The 22,146-nt window shown below is 39.5% G+C and overlaps 1 protein-coding gene across 1 annotated transcript in view; it reads right to left on the reverse strand.

Moving 5' to 3' along the window:
* CNTNAP5 (contactin associated protein family member 5) overlaps positions 1-22,146 on the reverse strand; it is a 294,672-nt gene that overhangs the window by 106,446 nt on the left and 166,080 nt on the right. The window contains exon 11 of the mRNA XM_074873542.1: positions 8,678-8,784. Within this exon, the coding sequence (XP_074729643.1) occupies positions 8,678-8,784 (107 nt within the window). The remainder of the gene's footprint in view (positions 1-8,677; positions 8,785-22,146) is intronic.

A 22,146-nucleotide genomic window follows, 5' to 3' on the forward strand; every position in this document is an offset into this window, starting at 1 on the left:
TTACAGTTCTTAAACTAGAAGAGATTGTGTCCCTGTCGTAGCTGAAATCTTTAACAGCACATGGCTGAGCACAAACATTTGCAAGGTCAAACTTCCATCATTTCCAATACAACATTTTTTAATTTAGTTTTCCACTGACTACCTGTTATTATATTGACATTTGGCTTCCAATCTTACTTTTGCCCTAACCAGTTCACCTGCAGTCTCCACGACAGCCTTCACTAAGCACATGCTTACTGTTTCACTGTGGAGCTCCCAGGCAGATAAGTCTTCATCTGACCTCAGTTTTCCCAAGTACTTAACAGCTCTGTTTCCTTTGACTCCATGTTGCTAACTTATAAAACCTCTCCTCTCTCTCAGACCACTTTAATTTCATTTTTAGCCCCGAGTTCTAAAAAAGAACCCCAAAAAACAGACTGTTCTTTGCTCACATACTTGAACCTCTGCAAATAATCCCCAGGGAGCAATATATTTAAATTGATGGATGAATGAACTTGTTTATTCATCCACTAAAATGGACCCCTTACCTACACTTAAAATAGTGCTGGGTGTTGGACTGAATGAATTACAGTGATATCCAGACTTCAGTTTTACTACTGGGAGACCAGGCAAGGTAAACCTCTCTGCCCTCCACCCAGCAGTACATTATTGTTATAGATACAACTAAGGGAGTAAATTCCAAATCAAAGGTAATTCGTTTGTTTGGGGCTTTTTTTAATCAGGGGATTTAATATCCTTTTAAAATTTAGTGGATATCGAGATAACTGTCCAAAAAAATAAAATTAATTAAAAGTAAACCTTAAAATTCCCAATATTTCTTTCCTACTGTACTTCCAATTACTTTGGAAATTGATCACACATTTAATTGCAAATACTCTGAGCTGGAGATTCAGAATTTGAGCTGTACTAGTTATAATTATCAAAATGAATCCTGCAGTATTGCTGTTTCTAGATTGGATTCTCATAATCTAATAAAAGTAACTGACAATTTTCAGATTCTCAGGCGGATATAAGATTTTATGGTGCTATAATAAATAAAATGAATTAAAAAGACCTAAAGAATTTTAATTCTTAATTTCATTGGGAAGTGCTGACACTGTCCACTCCCCAGCTAAAACACAGCAGTGAGATGCATGTTGCTTTTACTACCTCTAACAATTGCACATTCATGAAAAATAGGAGGAGGAATACTTATTGCCAGATCATTTGGGACTCATTTCATTGCTTTGTAATTCTTTGCACCTTAGATGCAAAGAGTAATAATAACCCCTATAAAAATTATTGTTCTTGTATTCTGAGGTGAAAACTTATGTACTGGTTAGACTGGAAAGGCCAGTAAGAGCTAGGGATTCTTTCAGGATCCGCAACCATCCCTGGACTGACCTTGGACAAATTGATACACACAAATGCCAACATAGGCTGAATTAAGCATTCTCACCAAAACGCTCAGAGCTGCTGGAGGCAGACTGGATATGACTGTTTCACCCTCTGCTTCTAGACCTCAGGCCTAACAGATTTCTTCTTACAGATTCAGCGTGGTGAGTGTTCAAATCAAGGATTTTTCTAAATAACAACTAAAGCAATATGCAACATGAAGTTTCTTCTCATTCCAACAGCAGAGGGATTAGTACAGTCAATGAACTCTGGGAATGATCGTCATTCTCACTCTTATAATACAATTGTCTTGTTAAATGCCAGAAAATGAAATCTGCACTCTCAAAAGCTGGATTTTGACAATTCTGCTGTTGACAGGCTAATGCAGTCTCTGCTGTGATGTGCCTGGATGACAGATGGCTTATTTTTCCTTTTTCAAATATGTATTTACTCATCTGATAAAGAATGAGCTATTTCCATAGATAGCTTTAAAATGACTTTTACCACAATGTCATGCAAATGGATGTTTGGGAGGGATCCTTCCATTACACTTGGGGATTAGACAATTTCCTATCATCCAAGCTAAGGCTCCCCCTGGCCAAGGTACGAAAGGTCATGTCAGCCCGTCCTCCCCTGTCGCTTCCCCGCTGAGGTTTGAAGGCGGCTGTGTCAGTCACACACCCCAGCGGCCCCCGCCCAGTGCTGGTGCAGAGTGACCTGCAAGTCCTGCTGCCGCAGGAAAGCAGTCAGGAAGACCAACAACATTTTAAGAGCAGTGTTGGAGGGAAAGGAGAAATCAAAGACTTGACAACACTGTGCAAAGCATGGTATTTCAGCCTCGCTCTTGAAAGTACTGGCATCCCTGTGGCGATGGTCACACCTGACACAGGCAGGCTTCAAAATGGATTGAGTTAGTCCCCCATATACTCTGTTCTGCAGGTAAATTCCAAAGTGGAATATTCTCTGTGTTATTTATAAGAAAATGTCAGGCAAAGGGAAAAACTTTTTTTAAATGAACACCACTGAGAAATGCAGATATACAATTTACAGATACACAAACTGAAGAGAAAGCATTAATAAGACAGTAACTTATTACAAAATAAACAATGAAAATTCATATGCCAGAAGCATGGTACGAACAAAAATATGCAGGGACACCAAGTACAGTACTGAAGGCTTGATATGAATATTAAACATGTTTTGTTTAGTCAAAGAACACCAAAGTGTTTAAATGCACATGGAAAAAACCTATTCCAACAATCTCAGACAGGAAAATTGGCTACTCAGGACATGCAAATTACATGATCAGACTCACTCTTAGACATCTGGCAGACTGAAACCCTCTGAACCTCATTTGCCCAGCCAAGAAACTGTGTACACATCTCTCTACCTTGTAACACAGGAGAATTGCCAAATCCATGGCTGACACTTTAAGATGCACCTCCAGTACTGCTAACAATCTGGCTGAAGCTATATTAAGGTTTTCAGATCAAAAATAATATATGCAGTAAGCATATCTATATTAAAAAATACATTTTCAAAGCCTGAAGTTATGTAAGTTTATGTCATACCAACAACTACATGACATTTCCATTATTGGATGGATCTTTCCTCCAGCAATTACCTAGGCCAATAAGGCACATGCCTGTATGTGCAAGACAGATCACACACCAAAGCAAATATTCAGAATTAAATTACATTCTGTTAATTATCACCTTGCAAAGCTTTGGGACATGTTGATATCCCCAGAACATGAAGAATAAAACCATTATTTTATATTTCTCATCATCTTTTAGATCAATGTTCAGCACTCTTCAGAATAAAAAAATACACCCAAGACTAAAGGCCATCTGAAAACTATCATATATAAAAATAATAGAAATACAGAAGGGGAAGATGAGGCTTTCTAAGGGACTAACATAACTCATATAAGAGGAGATTACTAATAATTACCTTGCAATAAAGTTATAACATTCTGTATCTCAGGGCCATTTTACACTCGTCTACTGCTTTCACTATCACATGATAATTACAAGGAGAATTAATAGTATGAGAGAGATGACTATGCAGGTTTTAAACTATGACCTTTCAATTAAAAATATTTCGTATATATACACCTGTAAATCCTCACCCTCTATTTCTCTCTCTATATACACCTATAATTCTGATCTAGCTCCAGTTGCCTACTGTATGTTTAAGCTAAAACAGCCTCCCTCTATAGACGACATAACACTGGCATGTTTCAGAGGTGGTCCATGAACTTACCATGGAGACCCTATCTCACAGTGAGATTAGTCAAGTTCTGAAAACAGCTCACACTCTGTTAAATATAGAAAGAGACCAGACGACTATCTTAGATTAGATGTCACAATATCAGCCAGGAAAAAATAGATGAGCTGAATCCCACCCAGGCCTTTTTCCCCAGCTGTGTATTAACATCAGTGTTTCTATCTAAAAGAGGAAAACAAAACAAACATTACAGTATTATCTATTTTTCTATGATTCACACATGTAATTACATAAAGGATCCTCTCCTATCTATCTAGATTATATCAGACTACTCCAATACCTTATGGATCAGTAGGCTACCCACCACACTGTAGAAATGGGGAAAGTGTCTATCTTTAAAAAGGCTTCAGCTGAGTTAATCTTCCAAGCTATTTAAATGCAAGCTGTGTGAAGCACATTTAAAAGATAAACCAAAAAGCAAAACCATGCATTTTACAGACTCAAAATAAGATTGTATCCTCAAAGCACTGTCTTAGCTACAGATAAGCTCAAGTATCAGTACGCAAAGTAGTTTCAAAGGAAAGAATCCATACCATTTCAGTAGATGATATAGATCACACACCTTCTAATATACCTGCAAATTGGATCTATTCCCAACAGAGGTGGAGAAACTAAGGCACAACAAAACTCATACACAAGCAAATGTAACTCACCTACCATTGGCTTAATATCCTATATGGTTATTCCATAATTCCTAGTTTCCCCAAACTGCAGGCAGTGAAATGGGTACCAGGGGACTGCCACCACAAGTTCTACATTTCCCATCAAACTGCATGTCTGTCCACATGCATTTGTGACAGCAAGGCACTAGCACATGCCTTGGAGTTCCACAGTAAAGAGATGAAAACACAATTGCTAATCAGTGCTGTGACCAGCCAGCAAGAAGATGTGAATTGCACTGGAAGCTGGAATGATGAGAGATAAATCCAAATCCTCTTTTCCCATTGAAATAAAAAACCACCCCACCACCCCATCACACCCCCCCCCAAAAAAAAACCCCCACAACAAAACAAAACCACCAAACAACCAAACAACCCACACACAAGAGAATTGGAAGGTATTGATAGTATTCCATACGTGGCAGCTTATCAAGGAGGATTAACTGTTACTAAACAGAGAAATGGACTTATGCATGAGGCAATAAGCTATGCAGGAAAGAAACAAGCTGTTTAGAAAACATTCAGACTCTCTCCATAAGTTACTGAAATCCAGAAAACACCAATGGATTTTAGCACCATTTTACTTGTATTTACAGCTAAATTCAGAGAAGAGGAGAACAGAAGAGGACCATATGAGACCAAGAGGGAATGGATTTAAACTCCAACAGGGGAGGTTCAGACTGGACATCAGGAAAAAATTTTTCACAGAAAGAGTGGTCAGACAGTGGAATAGGCTGCCCAGGGAGGTGGTGGAGTCACCATCCCTGGATGTGTTTAAGGGTCATTTGGGTGAGATGTTGGGGGATATGGTGTAGGGGAGAACTTTGTAGAGTAGGGCTGATGGTTGGACTCCATGATCCCAAGGGTCCTTTCCAACCTGAATGATTCTGTGATTCTGTGATTCAGGGTGAAACTTGTCTGCCACAGAATAGCTATTTAACAGGACATGACTCTACACCCTTTCAGTGGTGGACCCTCAACTGGATCTGCCACACCTCCTGTGACAGTTTAGGAGCATTTGGGATCAGAAAGGATTTTGAGTGAGCAGGAGGATACCTGAGGTTTGCAGAAAATTGACTGCCTCTAGGAAGATTATATTAAAGCCATGTCTAGACCCAGCTAATTCTTTATATGTATCTTGAGATGTGCACTTTTGCTTCATTCACACATCTTGAATGTCAGCTATACCCATTTTCAGTCATGACAGACAAAATCATGTCCCACATATCTGATGTGGTCATGCAAACATTGTCCCAGCTGTGTCTTCTCTCAACTTACTGTTCTGCCCTGCCACTGTCTACTTCCTTTCTGTTGCATCAAATGCAAACTATTTATCTTTGCTTTTCATGACATGTTTCCAACCTATCTACCTGTCATGACTCTAGCATTTGCCCTGTCAAAAATGTCAAACTCCTCTGGCCATAGCCTTATATTTTTCAAATGAGCACATTATTGCTTTCTCCCATGTCACTCCATGCCTGCAAGCATTCAATTTCTTCCTCTTTTTAATCTCTACTTTATGACTTTTTGCCTACAAAAAAGCCTAGCAATAATTATGTACCTGGTAGACTGAAACTGCCACCTATGATGCTGATGAAGACTTTCTGGCACTCCATCACCTGTGCCAGAATAGTTTGAGCCCTCAGAAACTTAACGGCAAACTCTTTGGAGCAGGGATAGTCTGTATAGTTAGCTGTTCCTCATAGCAGGATCCAGTGTGGTCCAAGAATACTTGGAAGAAACCAGTAAGATTGCTTATGTATCAACCACAAAATGTATTTCAACACTTTACAGATGATGATAGTAAGTTAGGGACAATGTATCTTCAGATCTCAGTTCTTAAAATTGTAAGGTCTCCCATTCTGAGCTGGTAAAACATAAATCGATTAAATCGGGTTTGCAGATGCATGTCATGCAGTTCTTCCCAAAAGCATGGCAAGGAATGAGTCTTTTTACATTGTTTAACCAGTGGCCCCCAACTCTTACAAACATCACACCAAAAAGAAGTAAAAACACACTGATGAAACTCAGACAGAAAAGAAATCCCATTGACAATTAAACTGTTCACACTATGTTTGACTTGCAGCAGATTGCTGGTTAAATCTTTCCACTGTTGCTGCATGGACTTGGGTCCGAAGGGCAGGTTAATAAAAGAAATAGCCTCTCCAAAGTGGTACGAGTTCAATTTCAGGCCTGTCAGCCTCAGTGTTCTAGTAAAAATCAAAATCTGTTGAGATAATGTTTCAAACCTTAAGAAATTAGATGGTTTACTTTGATAGAACTACACTGAATTACACGATTGGAAGACTTGCTGTACATTGAGGATATTCTGGAGTTCTGTTGTGATCAGATCTGTGGCTTTCATTCACCTTCTACAAGGTACTCCTGTATGTCAACCACTATCAGCTGAAAGCGATAACGTCTCTTGTTCTGCAGGTTTCTTATCAATAGTCTGCATTTGCCCACTGGCTTTGAAATGGTTTCATTGCACATTTCAAGCACATGAATGCGTTTTTCCAGACTAATGTTGCTGTTTATCAGTGTTGCTTGGCTTACAGGGCAGCTGGCTCTACAATCTTGCTGGAATCAAATTAGCTGTTGATAATATGGTTGTAAATAAGCTGAGCAGCTGAATAGCTGTACATCACATGTGTGCACAGCTTGATCTGCTGGAAAGTCTTAACAAACGATCTTCCTAAGAAATTTTTCAGAGTAGTTTTTACCTCAGTGAACCTTAAATAACTGCAGCTATGTATGTGCCTTTGAGAGCACAGACACGAGTTCACAGAAGCGGGAGGCTTCGCTAGCCCCATGTCCATGGGGAAAACTAGTCATGAACTAGTCCTCTGCAGTAATGAGATGGTCTCTTTTGGACACAAGCCACTCTGAGCTGGCATAGACATAGCGAACTTCAGGCCCCGAGCTAATATGACAGTGCAGATGTATTCTAGAAGTTAGCGTTCCTAATTGCCTTTGACAGTCAATAGCAACAGACCTCTTCTTTCCCCAAGGAGCCTCTCCCTTCTCAGTAACTGATTTGGCCATCTAGTTTTGTACCAACCATCAGCTGGTGTACATACTCTGCTATGGCCTCAATCACTGCATGCAGTAAGTTGGGTTTGAAGGTTTTGAAGAGCGGTGATGCCTTTTGGAATGACAAAAACATTGGGCAAAAAGTAAACCCTCTTTTCAAAACTATAAACTCAGCATTTTTCATTCCATCCTTCATCTGGCTTGGCATGATTTCTGCACCAAACCCTTAGCTTCCTTTGTGCTTACAATGTAGAGTTCAGGTGACTAATCTATGAATAGACCTCTCAACAATCTCTCCCATCAGATGCAGACCCCACACCACAAATGATTTCACCATTAATTAGCAAACCATTAAAGTCTGCAGAATTACAGTACAACTGACAATATTCTCAGCTTCAAACCACTAAGTACCTTTTCTTCTCTTCTGCTTTTTAGCTTAACAGGGAAAAAAATGCATCTCTCACCAATCTCATTGTATCTGTGGTCCAAGTGCTCATCAAACACCTGGAGTGGTTATAGCTGTATTCCTGGAATTGTTATTCTTACTCACTCTTTTTTTATCTTTATTTCCTGTGATAGAACAGGAAGTTTACCTTCATTTTCTAACTGTTTTCCCATTTAGTCAGCTGTATGAACAGGCTTTATTTTGGCTTCCTCTTTCTCTCTACTTTTTTAAATTAGAACTCCCAGCATTCTGTGTCTCTACTGTTTGATACTTTTTTTTTAAAAAAGCCTTTAAAACACCTTTAACATTCCTTTTGCTGTGAATTTCAGTAGAAGAATACTTCATGTACTGCCACTGTTTCAGATACTGTATCCTTGCTAATAGCAGGAGCCCAAATAATAGTTTAGCAAAATTCCAAAATTTTAAACTGTTGAAAACGGGATTCTTGCAACGTGATAATCTAAAAACTAAGAAGCCCATGATGCCAAAATTGATGTACAGCCCAAACACAGATTAAAAACACCCAGCTCAGCCCAGCTAAAATCAACTAAATGTCTAATGACTAATGAGTCTACAATGTGTATGTAACATCAATGAATTTAAGATTCTCCAAATCAATGTATAATATGAGAAAAAGTTGTGGAAAATTAGTTAAAATAATCTGGTTTTGTTTTCTCCAGAATATTTTTCAGGAAACATGCATATTTGCAAATGCATTTCTGTGCATTCCCAGCCCAACTCTTGCCCTGTTTGAACCATGTCAGGACATGCTACATCCTATAATACAATATGATCTTTCACAAATCTCCTCTCTCGTTTATGTGTACCTTGACATACGAGCTGCAGTAGAAAACACTGTATATGTGGGTTTACTTACAGTTATGACAGGTAGCTCCCATGTAGCCTGTATCATTACAATCGCAGTAAAAGGTGGTCCAGGACTGAGAGCATTTTCCTCCATGTTCACAATAGTTGGGTAAACATCTAATTGGAGACAGTTTTAAAAAAAAATCCCAAACAATTAATTATAAACATTTCTGTAAAAATAATGTGCTGAAAAAAAAACCCAAACCAACTGTCTTAATTCCTCATTCAGGCAAGAGTTTCATAGGGCTGAATCACTGTATAATACCTCAAATAATTACTTATTCCTCTGATCCATGATTCACTTCAAATACAAGCATTGAAGACAACAGCATTTAATGTATCCAGTAAGTAGGTAAAGATTGCTTTCAATAAAAATATTCCACTTGTCCTCCACTTGTTAGCAATTAAAGTGTCACAAACTTTCCAAGCACAGAGAAGGATAAGTAACAGGTGAAATGCTATTGAAATCTTGTTTCAAAGGAGAATCCCCCGTTCTCTGATTAAACAGGCATCATTGTTATCAAAATTAGGCTGAGTTACATTTGTAGTAAAACAAACAGCATGAAAATCTCAGAAGTGAGAGGAAAAATATGCTTCAATTATGAGTTCTGTACTCTCTCTTCTTTCCCTCATTTTAGTTTGTAAGCCTCTAAAGTATTACTGTGAAGCAAATTATTAAAAGAAGAAAGAGGCACAACAGCATGCAGCTTGGGAAGTGAAAAGAAACAAAAGCTGTGGGAGATAAATTCAATCTCCAGGACAAGAAGTGAATACTGATCTGAATTACATCGGTGTAAACACAGGTAGTGCAATAGAGTTACACCAGCCTAAAGGGAAACAGAGATTGTTCCATTGTTTGCTTTTTCTTTCTTTTTTTTTCCTTACTGTATATTAGATAATCTCTTTTACACTGTATGTTTGACTTTCGAAAAATGAGTAACTTATTTATACCACTGATTCAATTGTGATGGGTGGATGGATAGAAAACAGGCAATCAATTTATCTCACACACACCAGCACTCTGTTAGGGTTTGCTTTGTTGTAAATTGAGCTTCAAAAACCTTTTTATGGCCCAGATCTTTCAGTGGTGTTAGTGGTGAAGTCACTGAGGCAACCTAGATTTGTACTTGATCACTATTTATACCATTGTACATAAAATTATAAAGATCATATAAAATATTAATGTGAAAGATTAATTAATTTTTATTAATGCTTACTCAATTATTATAGTAATTATGTAATATTCAAATATTAGAGACATAAGGAATTCAAGAAGAAAGTATGTTATTTATACCTATCTGTAACATCTGTTAAAACAATTATAAGATATATTGGTCTTATAAAAATCATTGTTATGGGTTCTATTAATCACTGGGCTCAAATACAAAATGAGGGAAGAGAATGGGAAATGCATGCCTAGTTTTCCAGCTCACCATGGAGCTTTTTTCAGTGCTGTGGAGAACACCTTGTTTCTGAAATTGGAAAGAAACAAAGGGGACAGCCAAAACTATTGGGTTTGCCACAAGCTTACAGGGCAGGAAGTCTGAAAAGGGATGAGATTTTGTCTTTTAATGGTATGCTGGGAAATCAGCTAACAGAGCCTAACAACCTGCTGCTACAGTGACAGCCCAGCCAGCCATTACATCTACTCTTGGCAATGGTAAAGAGAGATTTAGAGGCTTTGGGTCAATGCTGAAGAAAGCAAAGGCAGCCAACAGGGTGGCACACAGAGGACTGACTGGTGCACGATCTGCACCCAGTTACGTTCTGCAGGACCATGCCAGCTCTTCAACAGCTTTGTCCCAGAGGCTGCAGGAGAAGCGCAGTGGTTCAACAGCTCTATGGTGAATTTTGCCTCTCATGAATTTTGCCTCTAAGAGTACATTTGCTCATATTTGTGCTCTGGTTGTGCCTGCCCTTGCCCTCAGCATATTGCCTTTACTTCTATCTGCTACTTGGTGATAAACATTCATTTATGTCACTTGTACAACAGCAGTAGTTATATTCACATCACAGGAGTGCTGGCAACAAGAAACATCTGATGTTAGTAAAGCTCTTTGGAATGGTAAAAAGAACAGTACCGTGTTATTATCATAATTCACATCATCAGTGTAATGGACAAATATGCTTTCTGCCTATTTTAAGCTACCTTTTATTAATTAACCCAATGCAGTAGAGCTAATTACTAGTCATTTGTGGTTTGCTAAAGGCCTCTATCAGAGGCATAGCCCCATTTATTCCCTTAGAACAGCTTCCTTTTTAAAGGCTTTACATAGTTGAGGGTCACTTCTCCTTTCTACTTGTCTTACAAATGCAGACACTTTTTCTTCCTCCAACAATGCACAAAACGCAAGTTGAACTAGCCATGTAAGCTTTTAATGATATTCATAAATTCAGAATTAAACTTTTTTTATTCCTTAGTCTATTTGCTTTAATTAGCACCAACCACATTGATCTTGTTTTTGGTCAGATAACGAACCCTTCTAAGAGCTTATGAAACAAATTTCTTTGCAACTCTAATAATTACCATAATCCCACTCTAGCTGAGCAGTTGTGTCTTCATTAGGAGCAGAATTTATCCTAATTGTCAGAGAACTCAAAATTAAGAAATAACTATGATTAAAATTAATCAAGGCATGGATAAATCACAGGTTGTTCCATTTGATAACAGTCCTGGATCCTCATGTTGAAGGATTTAAATACATGTAAGTTAAAATAAAAATTAATATTTGCATTCCACTAGAATCAAGCAATTTTAGTAAAAAGCGCAGTGGTATCACAGAACATTTCATAGGCAAAAATTTGCAGCAGGCAGCCTGTGACCTATTTGCAATGGAAATGAACAAACAGATCAACTCAATTTTTGTAAGTATCATAAATGTGACACTTTGAAATTTAATTATTTGCCTAAGACAGTATGTGACAGACCAAGGACTCTAATCTTCCAGATTAATTCATAGAATATATCATGGTGAATGAATCTTATAAAAAAAATAAACAAAGCAAATAAAATTTTCCCTCCTTTGGTCAAGCTGAAAACCACACCTTAGCTATCTAAGTGAGCAATACGCAGAGCCCTCACAAAAGCATTCACTGCCCTTAGATGAAAAATTCACCTCCAAAACTGTATGTGTGCTTCCTTTGAATTCAAAGGACAAACTGCATAGACATTAGAGGGCAAAATTTGGTCCTTTGATAGGAACAATGAAGAAATAACAATGACAAAATTACTTGAGTGGGAAGGCTGAAGGAGTTCTACATATTTGATGTTACTCTTGACTGGAAATAAACTGGGTACTTTCAATAAACACCTCTCGGATTTTGTTATAGTCAGCACAACACATCCTGCCTGCACCACTCTCTATTCTTCCTAAATAAAGAGGAAAATAAAGAGAACTATCAGAGAGAGAAAGAAAAAAGGAGCACACACCCTCAATATATTAAGACTGTGAATATACATAATTTTGAGACAACCACTAAGTCCCTAAACTCAACGTCCTAACAAAAAAAACCACATGAAATTTAGACATTTTTCTATCAAGAAAGCATTTGACTAAATGTCTCAAATTCATTTTATTTCAGCTTGTTTTCCTATTTATGAGCTGTAGCTATTTAATGTGTAATTAACAGAATATAACATTAACAGTGATGACTTAATATAGTAGGCATGCATATATGATGAAACTCATGGTGCTACTGTAACAGCCTATACTTTGCTTCGGTAAAATGATGTCTTTCCACTAAATTCAATAGATTGAGGCCAATTGCAACAGCATGGATTTTGGCCCTGCTCTGCTGAGCTGTGTATCTGTGAAATTCCTTGCCAAAGGTTATTTTGGATACAAGAAATGGGTTCAAGGGGAGACCAGACAAGTGTTTCAAAGAGAACTCCACCAGTATTATTACATAGACAACATGTAACAACTTCAGGGATTTACCAAGGGGAAAACAAATGAAGATCAGAGAGTATTATAAAAGAAAATACCACAGGAGCATTTTTCCCTGGATGTCTGTGGTAAAATGGCAGGCTAGGTCTCCTTAACCAAAGGGAGAAAAGAAAACTACCAGAACCTGAGGGAGGAAAGGAGAATGAGTAAGTAAAAACAATATTAAGACAGGCTGTAAAAGAGTTAACACTCTTCAGATCTTTAGTTTGCCTCAGCACATAATTCCTCCTCATAACCACACCTCCCAACTTCTCTCCTGAAATTTAAGAAAACTAAACAACTTTTAAAAAAAGTGTTGTGGCATTTTTTTTTTATTATTTTTTAATCCATTTACATTTTCTTCCCTAAATTCATTATGTTATGAGAAGTCATGGAGTACAAACAGAACAAGAGTAATGTGAACAAAGACAGTTTTTCTTTTCCATGCCGGAAATCATTTATCACAGAATAGATGTTTAAAAAATCTAAAGAAAAAAATAAGGCATTTTTGTCATTTTAATAATTTGTCACAAAGGTAGTTTTTTCTTCTGTCAGAGATTTATAAAACTTGATGACTGAACTTATAAAATTTATTGTTATTTCCATTGCTGGTCACCCTGGTTCTCAGACTCTGCACTTGCATTCCACTGTGAGGCCAACATTTAGAAGATCTGAACACTGATGCTAACTGCCCTCGGGCATGTGGCTGAGACAGAACTGAGGGAGGAGGTTGTGCTGGGATTGGCACAGGTGAAGGGAAAAGAGCCTGTTATCTATGCCTTAGATAAAAGGCATTTTTTTAAGGTTTGATTGCTTTGTTGTTAGAACACCTACATTTTTAATAGAGGTAAATGTGCTGACAGTTTGGCTTGGCATCAGCAGAAAGGATTTTATATAAATAAATTTGAAAATGAAAAAAGGGAAACAAATAAACCATCCTGTACAGACAGCTGTTCCATTTAGAATTCATCATTTTACAAAGCAAAAGCAGAAAAGCCATCTGCAAAAATCAAACAAACAAACAAGGACAGGATATTATATCCTACATGCATGCCTGCAGTTGGCCTTTAATTTACCATGGGGTTGCACATCCCATGAATTTTGACTCTAAATGAATAGCAATGGGGGTGAACTCTATTCAGGTCCCCCCAGAAACTCAATTCCACACTCAAGTCGGATTCCAAAAGCCACTTAAGTAGCCCCCTACCAACCTTCAAACCACCTTATTTCTCCACAAGGGTCTCATTTAGAGCAAATCCCCTCTCCAGCACTAGTGGAAGTCCCTCCACTCTGTATCAAAGACAAAATCTAACTATCTCCAACTCCAGCATTTCCACATGTACAAGTCATTGAAGCTATAGGAAGGAGTTCACCTTGGTCAGACCAGTTCTGTAGTTATCCCTTACAGCAATTACTAAACATATTTTAAAGGACCAGCTCAGCACTGCTCTTAGTTACTCAGCATTGGGTAAATGGGATTTGAATTCAGCACCATTTTCTTACTTCACATGAAAATAAACAAACTTACTTATATGGAAAAGAATAGAACTAAATTAAACCACGATCTGTCTCCAATTCAGATGCAGTGAGTATGTCAGATAAATCTGAAGAATCTGTCTTTATTTTGCTTTGAAACACTGACCAGTGCAGCCTCTGTAGGCCTGAATCATTTTCTGCAGCTGGTCTTGCAAGTATGAAACAAAGTCAGGGAAAACAAAAAGCCTTAAAATTAAGGCAGGGCAGGCAAGATCAACTCATGGCATTGCCCAAATAATCTGAGCATTCCCTTTCATTCACATTAAAGAAACACAAAGGACAGAAAACTCCCCCATCTTCAGAGGTAGCATCTTCCACTGTGACTGCCTATTTTTACAGAGACTTTGCTTTGCACACACATATTCCTGTTTTATAACTACCCAGACTGAGCTCATCTGACAGTGCAAAGCTCATATACCAGTCCAAGAGGAGGAAATTCTTCTACATGGTTTTATTACACTTCATTGTCAGTCAGCCCTTAAGCTATCAGAGAGAGAAACTCTGTCACTGCCTACGTTATCCAGCTAAGTTTAAACATTAGAATAGATAGGAGAAGATGGGAGGATGGTCTTCAGTACTTCAGGGATTTTACTTTCGACACGCAGGTTTTGGGTGTTTGTGGGTTTGGATTTTTAAAATCTTGCTCAGTTTTTCTGCATCCTGTCCTTTCACCCTAAAACTTGGGCGGTATTCAGGGGGTTTCCAAGACTCACACTACAAAATGAGCTACCTGCAATGGTTTGATTACATCAGTTAGCATGTCTAATTTGTGATGTAGGTGCATACTTTTGGGAGGGACCCAAGGGGTTCATCAACTCTCACAGAACATCATGTATTCCTCTGTTTAATATTAGTTCTTCCACTGTATATTGATCTTACAATGGATTAAGTCATTAAGATACCTTTTTTACCTTTTCCTTCCCCATCATGTAACATAGTTTGGATTTAAGATCTTTCCCCCCTTCCATTTCCACATCATTATTTCCACTGTTTTGCTTTAGTTTTAGTACAGAGAAAGAGGAAGAAGATAAATTCTGTAAGGACATTTCTATAAGGCATTTCTAACAATATCATAATTTTTGCTGCACAAACACAAAGCAAATTGTCAGTGTTTTACAAAGTACCAACACAAGCATGAAAAAGGGAAATTTTTAGAAAATCTGTCCAAAATTTCCTTAATTAAAATAGAAACTGAAAGGAGACATGAAGCTTCAGTGTGCCCTGTGCTAGTTGTAAACATGTCCACTGGACCCTACATTTGAAACAGGCAAGGGACGCAAAAGGTGAGGGGGAAAATAGTCACTCACAGGACTGAAGTTATCTTTTTAAGGTGACACAATGGATCAGAAGAACTATAACCTAGACCATCAGATCCTTATAACTAGGCAGGACAGCCTCTCCTGTATGTGGCATTTAATGGAACAATTCTAGAAAAAGATCCAGGTATTCCAGCATCTGAAGGTGTACCATTAAGTGCTTTGTTTTGGCTGATGATGAAAATACAGGTGGGCAACATTCAAATCTACTTTGGGATTTACCCAAAATCAGGACTGTTTAAAAAAGGACAGATGACATCCCCTCTTATGTCTTCAACTCATCCCAGTTTTGATCACCATCCAAATTCAAGGAGTGTGATCTAAAAACATCTGACTCGTTGCTATAAAACCAAGAAGGGAAAATGTAAGAGGATTTCCTGCAAAGAGAAAATAATCTGAACTATAAAATAATTGTCATTTCTGCAGAGAAGATACTAAATAACTACTGAAAGTAGGAATACTAGAGAGAATGAATAGAATGGATGCCAAATTGTGGGGTTTTGCTCTTTTGGGTTTTTCTTTATTCTTTCTGCAAAACACTGCAGGTATTTATGTGGGGGTGAATGCAATACTAAGTGTTTGCTTTTTCAATCCCAGCCTGAGACTGTAATAAATAAAATCAAAACTCACTGGGCATAATTAGCCAGGATATTTTCTCATTTGCATGGCCAACTTTGGGGGGGGAAAAGAAATCATATAAAGTTTGGCTTCTGCTGCAGGGCATACATTAAATCTTAGAGGAGATTTGGGAAATGCAAAAAGAGACTGCTTTCATCGGATTTATCCTAACACCATTCACCTGCAATAGTAATTAATTTCCCAAAGGCCCATTTTGACAGTACAACACATGAAGCAATGTTAAATTCAGTACTAAAAGAAAAGGAAGAAAAAGCCAAAAATTATTATGATTTCTTACATGTAAAAATTGGTAGTAAAATCTAATGGAATCTACAAAAGAAATAGGTATAAAGCAGGAATTTAAAAGGTCAGCTCTATTTAGCAGGAAAAAAAGAACATTTTAAGCTAATTTATTTAGAAAATGTTATGAAGAATTTTCACAGATAAAACATGGGTAGCGATAAAAGGATGGGAACTAAGGACGCTATCTGTGCTTCGTGACCCAAGTAGTACAGGGAAGCAAACTCATGAATCAACTCAGTATGCTTTTCCCTAATGAGGTAAGCTGTTAACGCCAATCCTATCGCAGTGATTGTTATGTATACCACATGCTGCTCTCTCCATTTGTATTTGCTAGCAGAACCGGAATATACAGATGAATCTTAGTTTAATAAGGATGGCAATATCAGCGTGTGCTTATGTCTGCCCACTGATGCTACAGAGATGAAACACTGCCAGGATTCATAAGAAAATATCTGAGGTCAGGTTTGCGTTCCTCCTTGCAGATCTCTGGAATTCCCAGGATGGCCTGCAAGATGCACCATCCATTCAGCTGCCAAGGTGGATTCAACGTGAATTTTTTTTTCCTTCTCCCCTCCCCCAGGTCACTTAAGGGAACTGAAGTTTCCAGTGTTGTCCTTGACAAGTACTGTCAGTATTTGCTATAGCGAGGGCAGGGTGCCAGCCAAGTAAAAATAGGACAACCCAGTCAAAGCTTCATCAGCGCAAAATCAACACGAACAGCAGCAATCAGATTAAAGTACCCTAGCAGTTGTAGACAGGGAGAGCAATGCATGCATTTATCTATGCATTCATGCAAATCTGAGCCTAAAAGAAAGCAGGCTCTCACTGTCCTTGCAGTTCATTTATGAATAATGACAGGTTCAACACATAAATGGCCTTCTTAATCCCAACACTACCTAGTCTCATATACTCAAGTACAAATGGTGTATAGAATTTATGACAACATAACAATGGGTGTACAACACTGTGCTTCTGCATCTGCCTTAACCCTACTTCTGTCCAGGCAAACTTTGCTACCAAAAAGTTAACAGTTTCAAGCTATTTCAGCCCTGGCAGGGATAGCAGAATCATATGAAATTTCAGGCTCTTTAACAGAGTTTTCTCTGTCGCTGGCCAACACATCCTTTGTGATGCTGGTTGAGGATTTCAAAAGCAATAATGTAACTAATGGCATTGTTAAGGATGTGTCTCAAGAGGATGTGACACATCTAAGGATGCACCTCAAAAGCCTGGTGGAAGCAACAATTTGTATATCACCATCTTGAGAGGCAAAGGAGACTATTTTCATGAGAGCTATCAAGTCAGAGGAAAATGAGGCCAGTTTTCCACTTAGACAGCTGTTTAACACGAGCTATCCCAACTGCAATGCCTCCTAAGCACATCTCTTTACAGAGTTAGAAGGAGCTGGTAGGGAAAAACCAGACCAGTTCTTACCTCTTTGTGTACCTCTAGGAGTGCAAGAACTCCTAGAAATGGAATTTTCTTCTCTGTGACTAACACTGCAAAGCAGTTTGTCCCACTGCATGCAAGAAGTGTATGACATTAATCAACCCATGCCTACAGGCAGCACCGCCACCCTTGCTGTTGTATTCCAAGGGGGCCATCTGCTGTAAGAGCAGACAGCCTTGCTCAGCCCAAAGGGAGCATCTGTGCCATATGATGAAGGGCTGGAAATCCACAGTGTTTCTGGACTGAGGTTTAATGATTTTCTGGCACATTTTCCTAATATCCATGGCAACTCTTGAGCTGCAATATCTCCTGAGCCCACATTCCTGCATCTATTCTCTGAACAGGATGCCAACCACAGCAAACAACCAACTCAGCTTCAGGACTGAAGCTAGTATTTCTAGGCTGAAAATCTGGCATTCCAGCCAATTGCTGAATGGGAAATCCCAGAGCTTCTCAACACTGTGGCCAAATTCTCAGCATCTGCATATTTGTTTTCCTACCCATTTCATTTATTTTTAAATGAGAGGCTGCCTGAATTTCCTCCAGGCTATGCTTTCCATTGTTTGCTCACACACAGACAGACCCACACCCCCACTATTCCACTGCCAAGTAGGAAGAGAAAACACAATGCAGAAAGTATTAGTACTCAGCAAGATTCACAGTCAGATTCCAATGTATTTTGAGATTAGCACAGCTATGACAAAATATATTTTAGTTTTGAACAACGGAGGTACAAAGACCTACCCACAATGAAAAGCATGTCTTTAAAAGAGTAAGAAACTTGAAGCTTCCTAGTCCTAAGATTATCACCTCCCTCCAGACTTCGCTTCAGATCAACAGTGCCTCTCCTCCAATTTCCTTACTCCCACAGTGTCATGGCAAAGATGCTGATGAAACATGTTTAAGAGCATCCCACTGAACACTTTGCCAGCTTCCAGCAGGCTGTGACTTAAGATTCATGTATGCCTTACTGGCTTTTTCCTTTACGTTTGACCCCTACGGTGTCTAACAATATCCAATTTGATGCTGTGTAAGACGAATTTGTGAGAAAGAGTAAATTCTTGTTTATTATTCACCTCCTTTATGCTGCTCCTCATCACACAACCCTGCCTAGCTCTCTCTTCTCCAGGCTGAAGAGTCCTAGCCTATTTAATCTCTCCTTGTAGAGAACAGTGTGTGACACACAAAAGAACCGAGTGTCAGTTTTAGAAACAGCCATGAGGCCTGAATGACAGACTCTTATGGTCAGAGTTATACACAGCACCACCTCTGAGTGGCCCAGTGAGGATGTACTTCTTGGAAAGGGCTGTTCAGGCCAAGGTTGAGGTCAGTGAATACATCCAACTGGATTTATGTTTCGTCTTTTAGCAACTGAAATAGAGATTGTGAAGGGATCGACACACAGTTGTTAGCTTGATTTACTAAGGGGAAGATGTTCCCATAGTTATCCAGTGCCTCAGTCCCCACCTCCTCCTAACAGCTTACAAACTTCTCACCATCATTTTGACCACAACTGAAAGAGGGACAGACACCTCAACTCCAAGATGTCACAGGATCTCATGAAAATAGAGAGTCAAATAAAAGGAACGCAGTTACTGTTCATCAAAGAAAAGTACGCAGCCTGAGCTGAACCATCATTCTAAGCATCATGGAATCTGCAAAGAAGAAATCTCAAGAAAAAACAGGGCAATAAATTCTGCAATCACAGAGCTTCATCCTGCAGTTGTGAAAATGAATTCTGCATTTTTAGAAGCAAAAAGCAAATCATAGAAGTGAGAAATGAGTAGAAACTGTTGCTCCTTCTCCTCCATTTCCTTACACTTGAAACTTAACATATACATCTCAGGTTAAAAAAAAAGGCCACCAAACCATATCTATGGGCCACATGGTCCCTATTCCCTGCCACAGCACTACCTTAGACTGTCTGAGAGATACATCTACCAAATGAGCTTTCTCACAGGTGTGAGAAATTCTTAGCTGAATTCCTCAAAGATATTTCCCACATATTTTTAGTTTGATTTTCTTTTTTTTATTCCTAAGCAGTGTTATTGTTGTTGACATTTCAGAACCCCTAAAGCAAGAACAAGACACAGCTGTTCCAGCTCAAGGAGAAGCCTGAGCAAACGCAACAGAATTTCACAGAGCTGGAGGGAACTCAGAAGATCACTTAGTCCATGCTCACACCCAAGGCACAATCATCCGTACCCATGTTTGTTATTTCTCACAGATTCATCTAACCTATTTGTAAAGCCTTTCAGTGATAGAGACGACAGTCTCCTCAGACAGTCTATGCCATGGCTGCTCTCCTATATATCCTGGGCAGAAAACACGATTATTCCCTTCTGCACTGCAGCAGTCTTTTAGCACCTGAAGACCACTATCCTGCCTCCCCTCAACAATCTCTTCTGGTTAAAGAACCAGAATTTAATCAATCTTTCTTTGCAGGGGATGTTTTCTAGACCTATTTTGTGTCTTTTCATATAGACAGGGCCATTCAAGAAACAGTTTGGGTTCTGAACATGTTTATATAGAATAGAAATTTAGAAGCATGACTGCTAATGAACCTAGGACAGTTGAGCACCAAATGGCAACCCTGGGTAGTTTTTACCATACAGGGTTTGCTCATCTCCCTGCTGCTCCTCACTTGGACGCATCTGCCCACCCTGTTTTGCTCACTAACTCCATTCTGCATTTCAAGATTTGTAGAGTTGCCAGTGACCCCAAATTTCAAAAGGAAGGCTGTAAATGATAAGAGCTTGTGTACTGGGTTTGTGTGTGTGGCAGGGGTTTTCAGTAGCAGAGAAAAGGGCTACAATGGTAGCTACGCCTCTGCGATAACATATTTAAGAAGGGGAATCTGGGAAGAGGAGTGGGAGTTGTGAGGAGGAGTTGCAAGGGGGACACCTATGCGAACACTGAGGTCAGTGGAAGAAAGGAGGAGGAAGGGGGTAGATGTGCCGGTGCAGAGCCACTCCCTTGCAGCTCGTGGTGAGAGGGCAGGCTGCCCCCCTGCCACCCATGGAGGTCACCAGCGGAGCAGAGACCCACCTGCAGCCTGTGGAGGACCCCACGCTGGAGCAGGTGACTGTGCCCAAAGAAGGCCATGGCTCTGTGGGAAGAAGCCCCTGCTGTTGTAGTTCAGCACTGGGAGGACTGCAACATGTGGGAGCGACACACACTCGAGCACCTAGGGAGATGCTGCGGCCTGCGGGAAGGACTCAGGTTGGAGAAGGTTTGTGGAGGACTGTCTCCCGTGAAAGAGAACCATGCTGGAGCAGGAGAAGAATGTGAGGAGTCCTCCCCCTGAGGAGGAAGGAGCAACAGGACTGACTGCACCCTCCCATTCCCTGACCCCTGCGTCACTGTGGGGAAGGAGATAGAGCAATCGGGAGCAAAGCTGAGCCTGTGAAGAAGGGAGGGGTGGGGGGAAAGTGTTTTCAAGATGCGGTAATGCTTCTCACTGTCCTATTCCATCTGTTAAGTGTTGCTCTTGTTAGTGTTTGAATTAATGTTCTTTTTCTTCCCCTAATGAGCCTGGTTTTTGCCCATGACTGTAATGGGTGAGTCATCCCTCTCTGTCCTTATCTTGATTCCTGAGCCTTTTGCTTTATTTTCTCCTTCCCAGTCCTGAGGGGGAAGGGGTGAGTGAGTGGCTGCGTAGTGCACCAGTTGCCCTCTGGGCTCAAACCACCACAGCTTGGATTTTTGGTATCAATGGTACAGCTCAGGGATCCTGCTCAGATGAGGGGAATGGCAGCAAGCATGTTTTCCTTCTATGTCAATAAGAGAAAACATTGTATGAAGAAAACAGCAACTTATCTGAGTTTATGACTCACCACAGCACTGAATAAACCTCAGGTTACAGAATCATTATTAACACTAGAGAAACCAATATTTTTTTTGTCATGCTTCTGAAGAAACAGGTTAGGGTTTGTCAGTTTGAGAAGGCACAAGACTCAACTCTCTGTTCTGCCACATGCACATGCTAGCCATGGAAGGGAAGCACTGGCATACCTGGGGACAGCAGCCTGGTGCTTTTCATCAGTGTTAAAAAGACTGAAAGAAGAGCTTTGTACCAGCCACACTGCCCAGATGGCCACTGCAATAGATACAGCTGTGATTTCTCACCCTGCTGAGTGAGAAGTTTCTATAACCACATCCCTAACTCATTTCCAGGAGGCTGTTTGACAGGCTCAAGAAGTCTTTGCAAACACTGTAAAATACTGAGGAAGGAAATGCATAAGTGAAGACACCATTAAGAAAGAGACATCCTGTTGTGTTGGATTTTTTTTTCACTAAACCAGAAGTACTTCGGAACGTCTTTCCAGCTT

The sequence above is a fragment of the Strix uralensis genome, chromosome 6, assembly GCF_047716275.1.
Source record: "Strix uralensis isolate ZFMK-TIS-50842 chromosome 6, bStrUra1, whole genome shotgun sequence".
NCBI classification, from domain to species: domain Eukaryota; kingdom Metazoa; phylum Chordata; class Aves; order Strigiformes; family Strigidae; genus Strix; species Strix uralensis.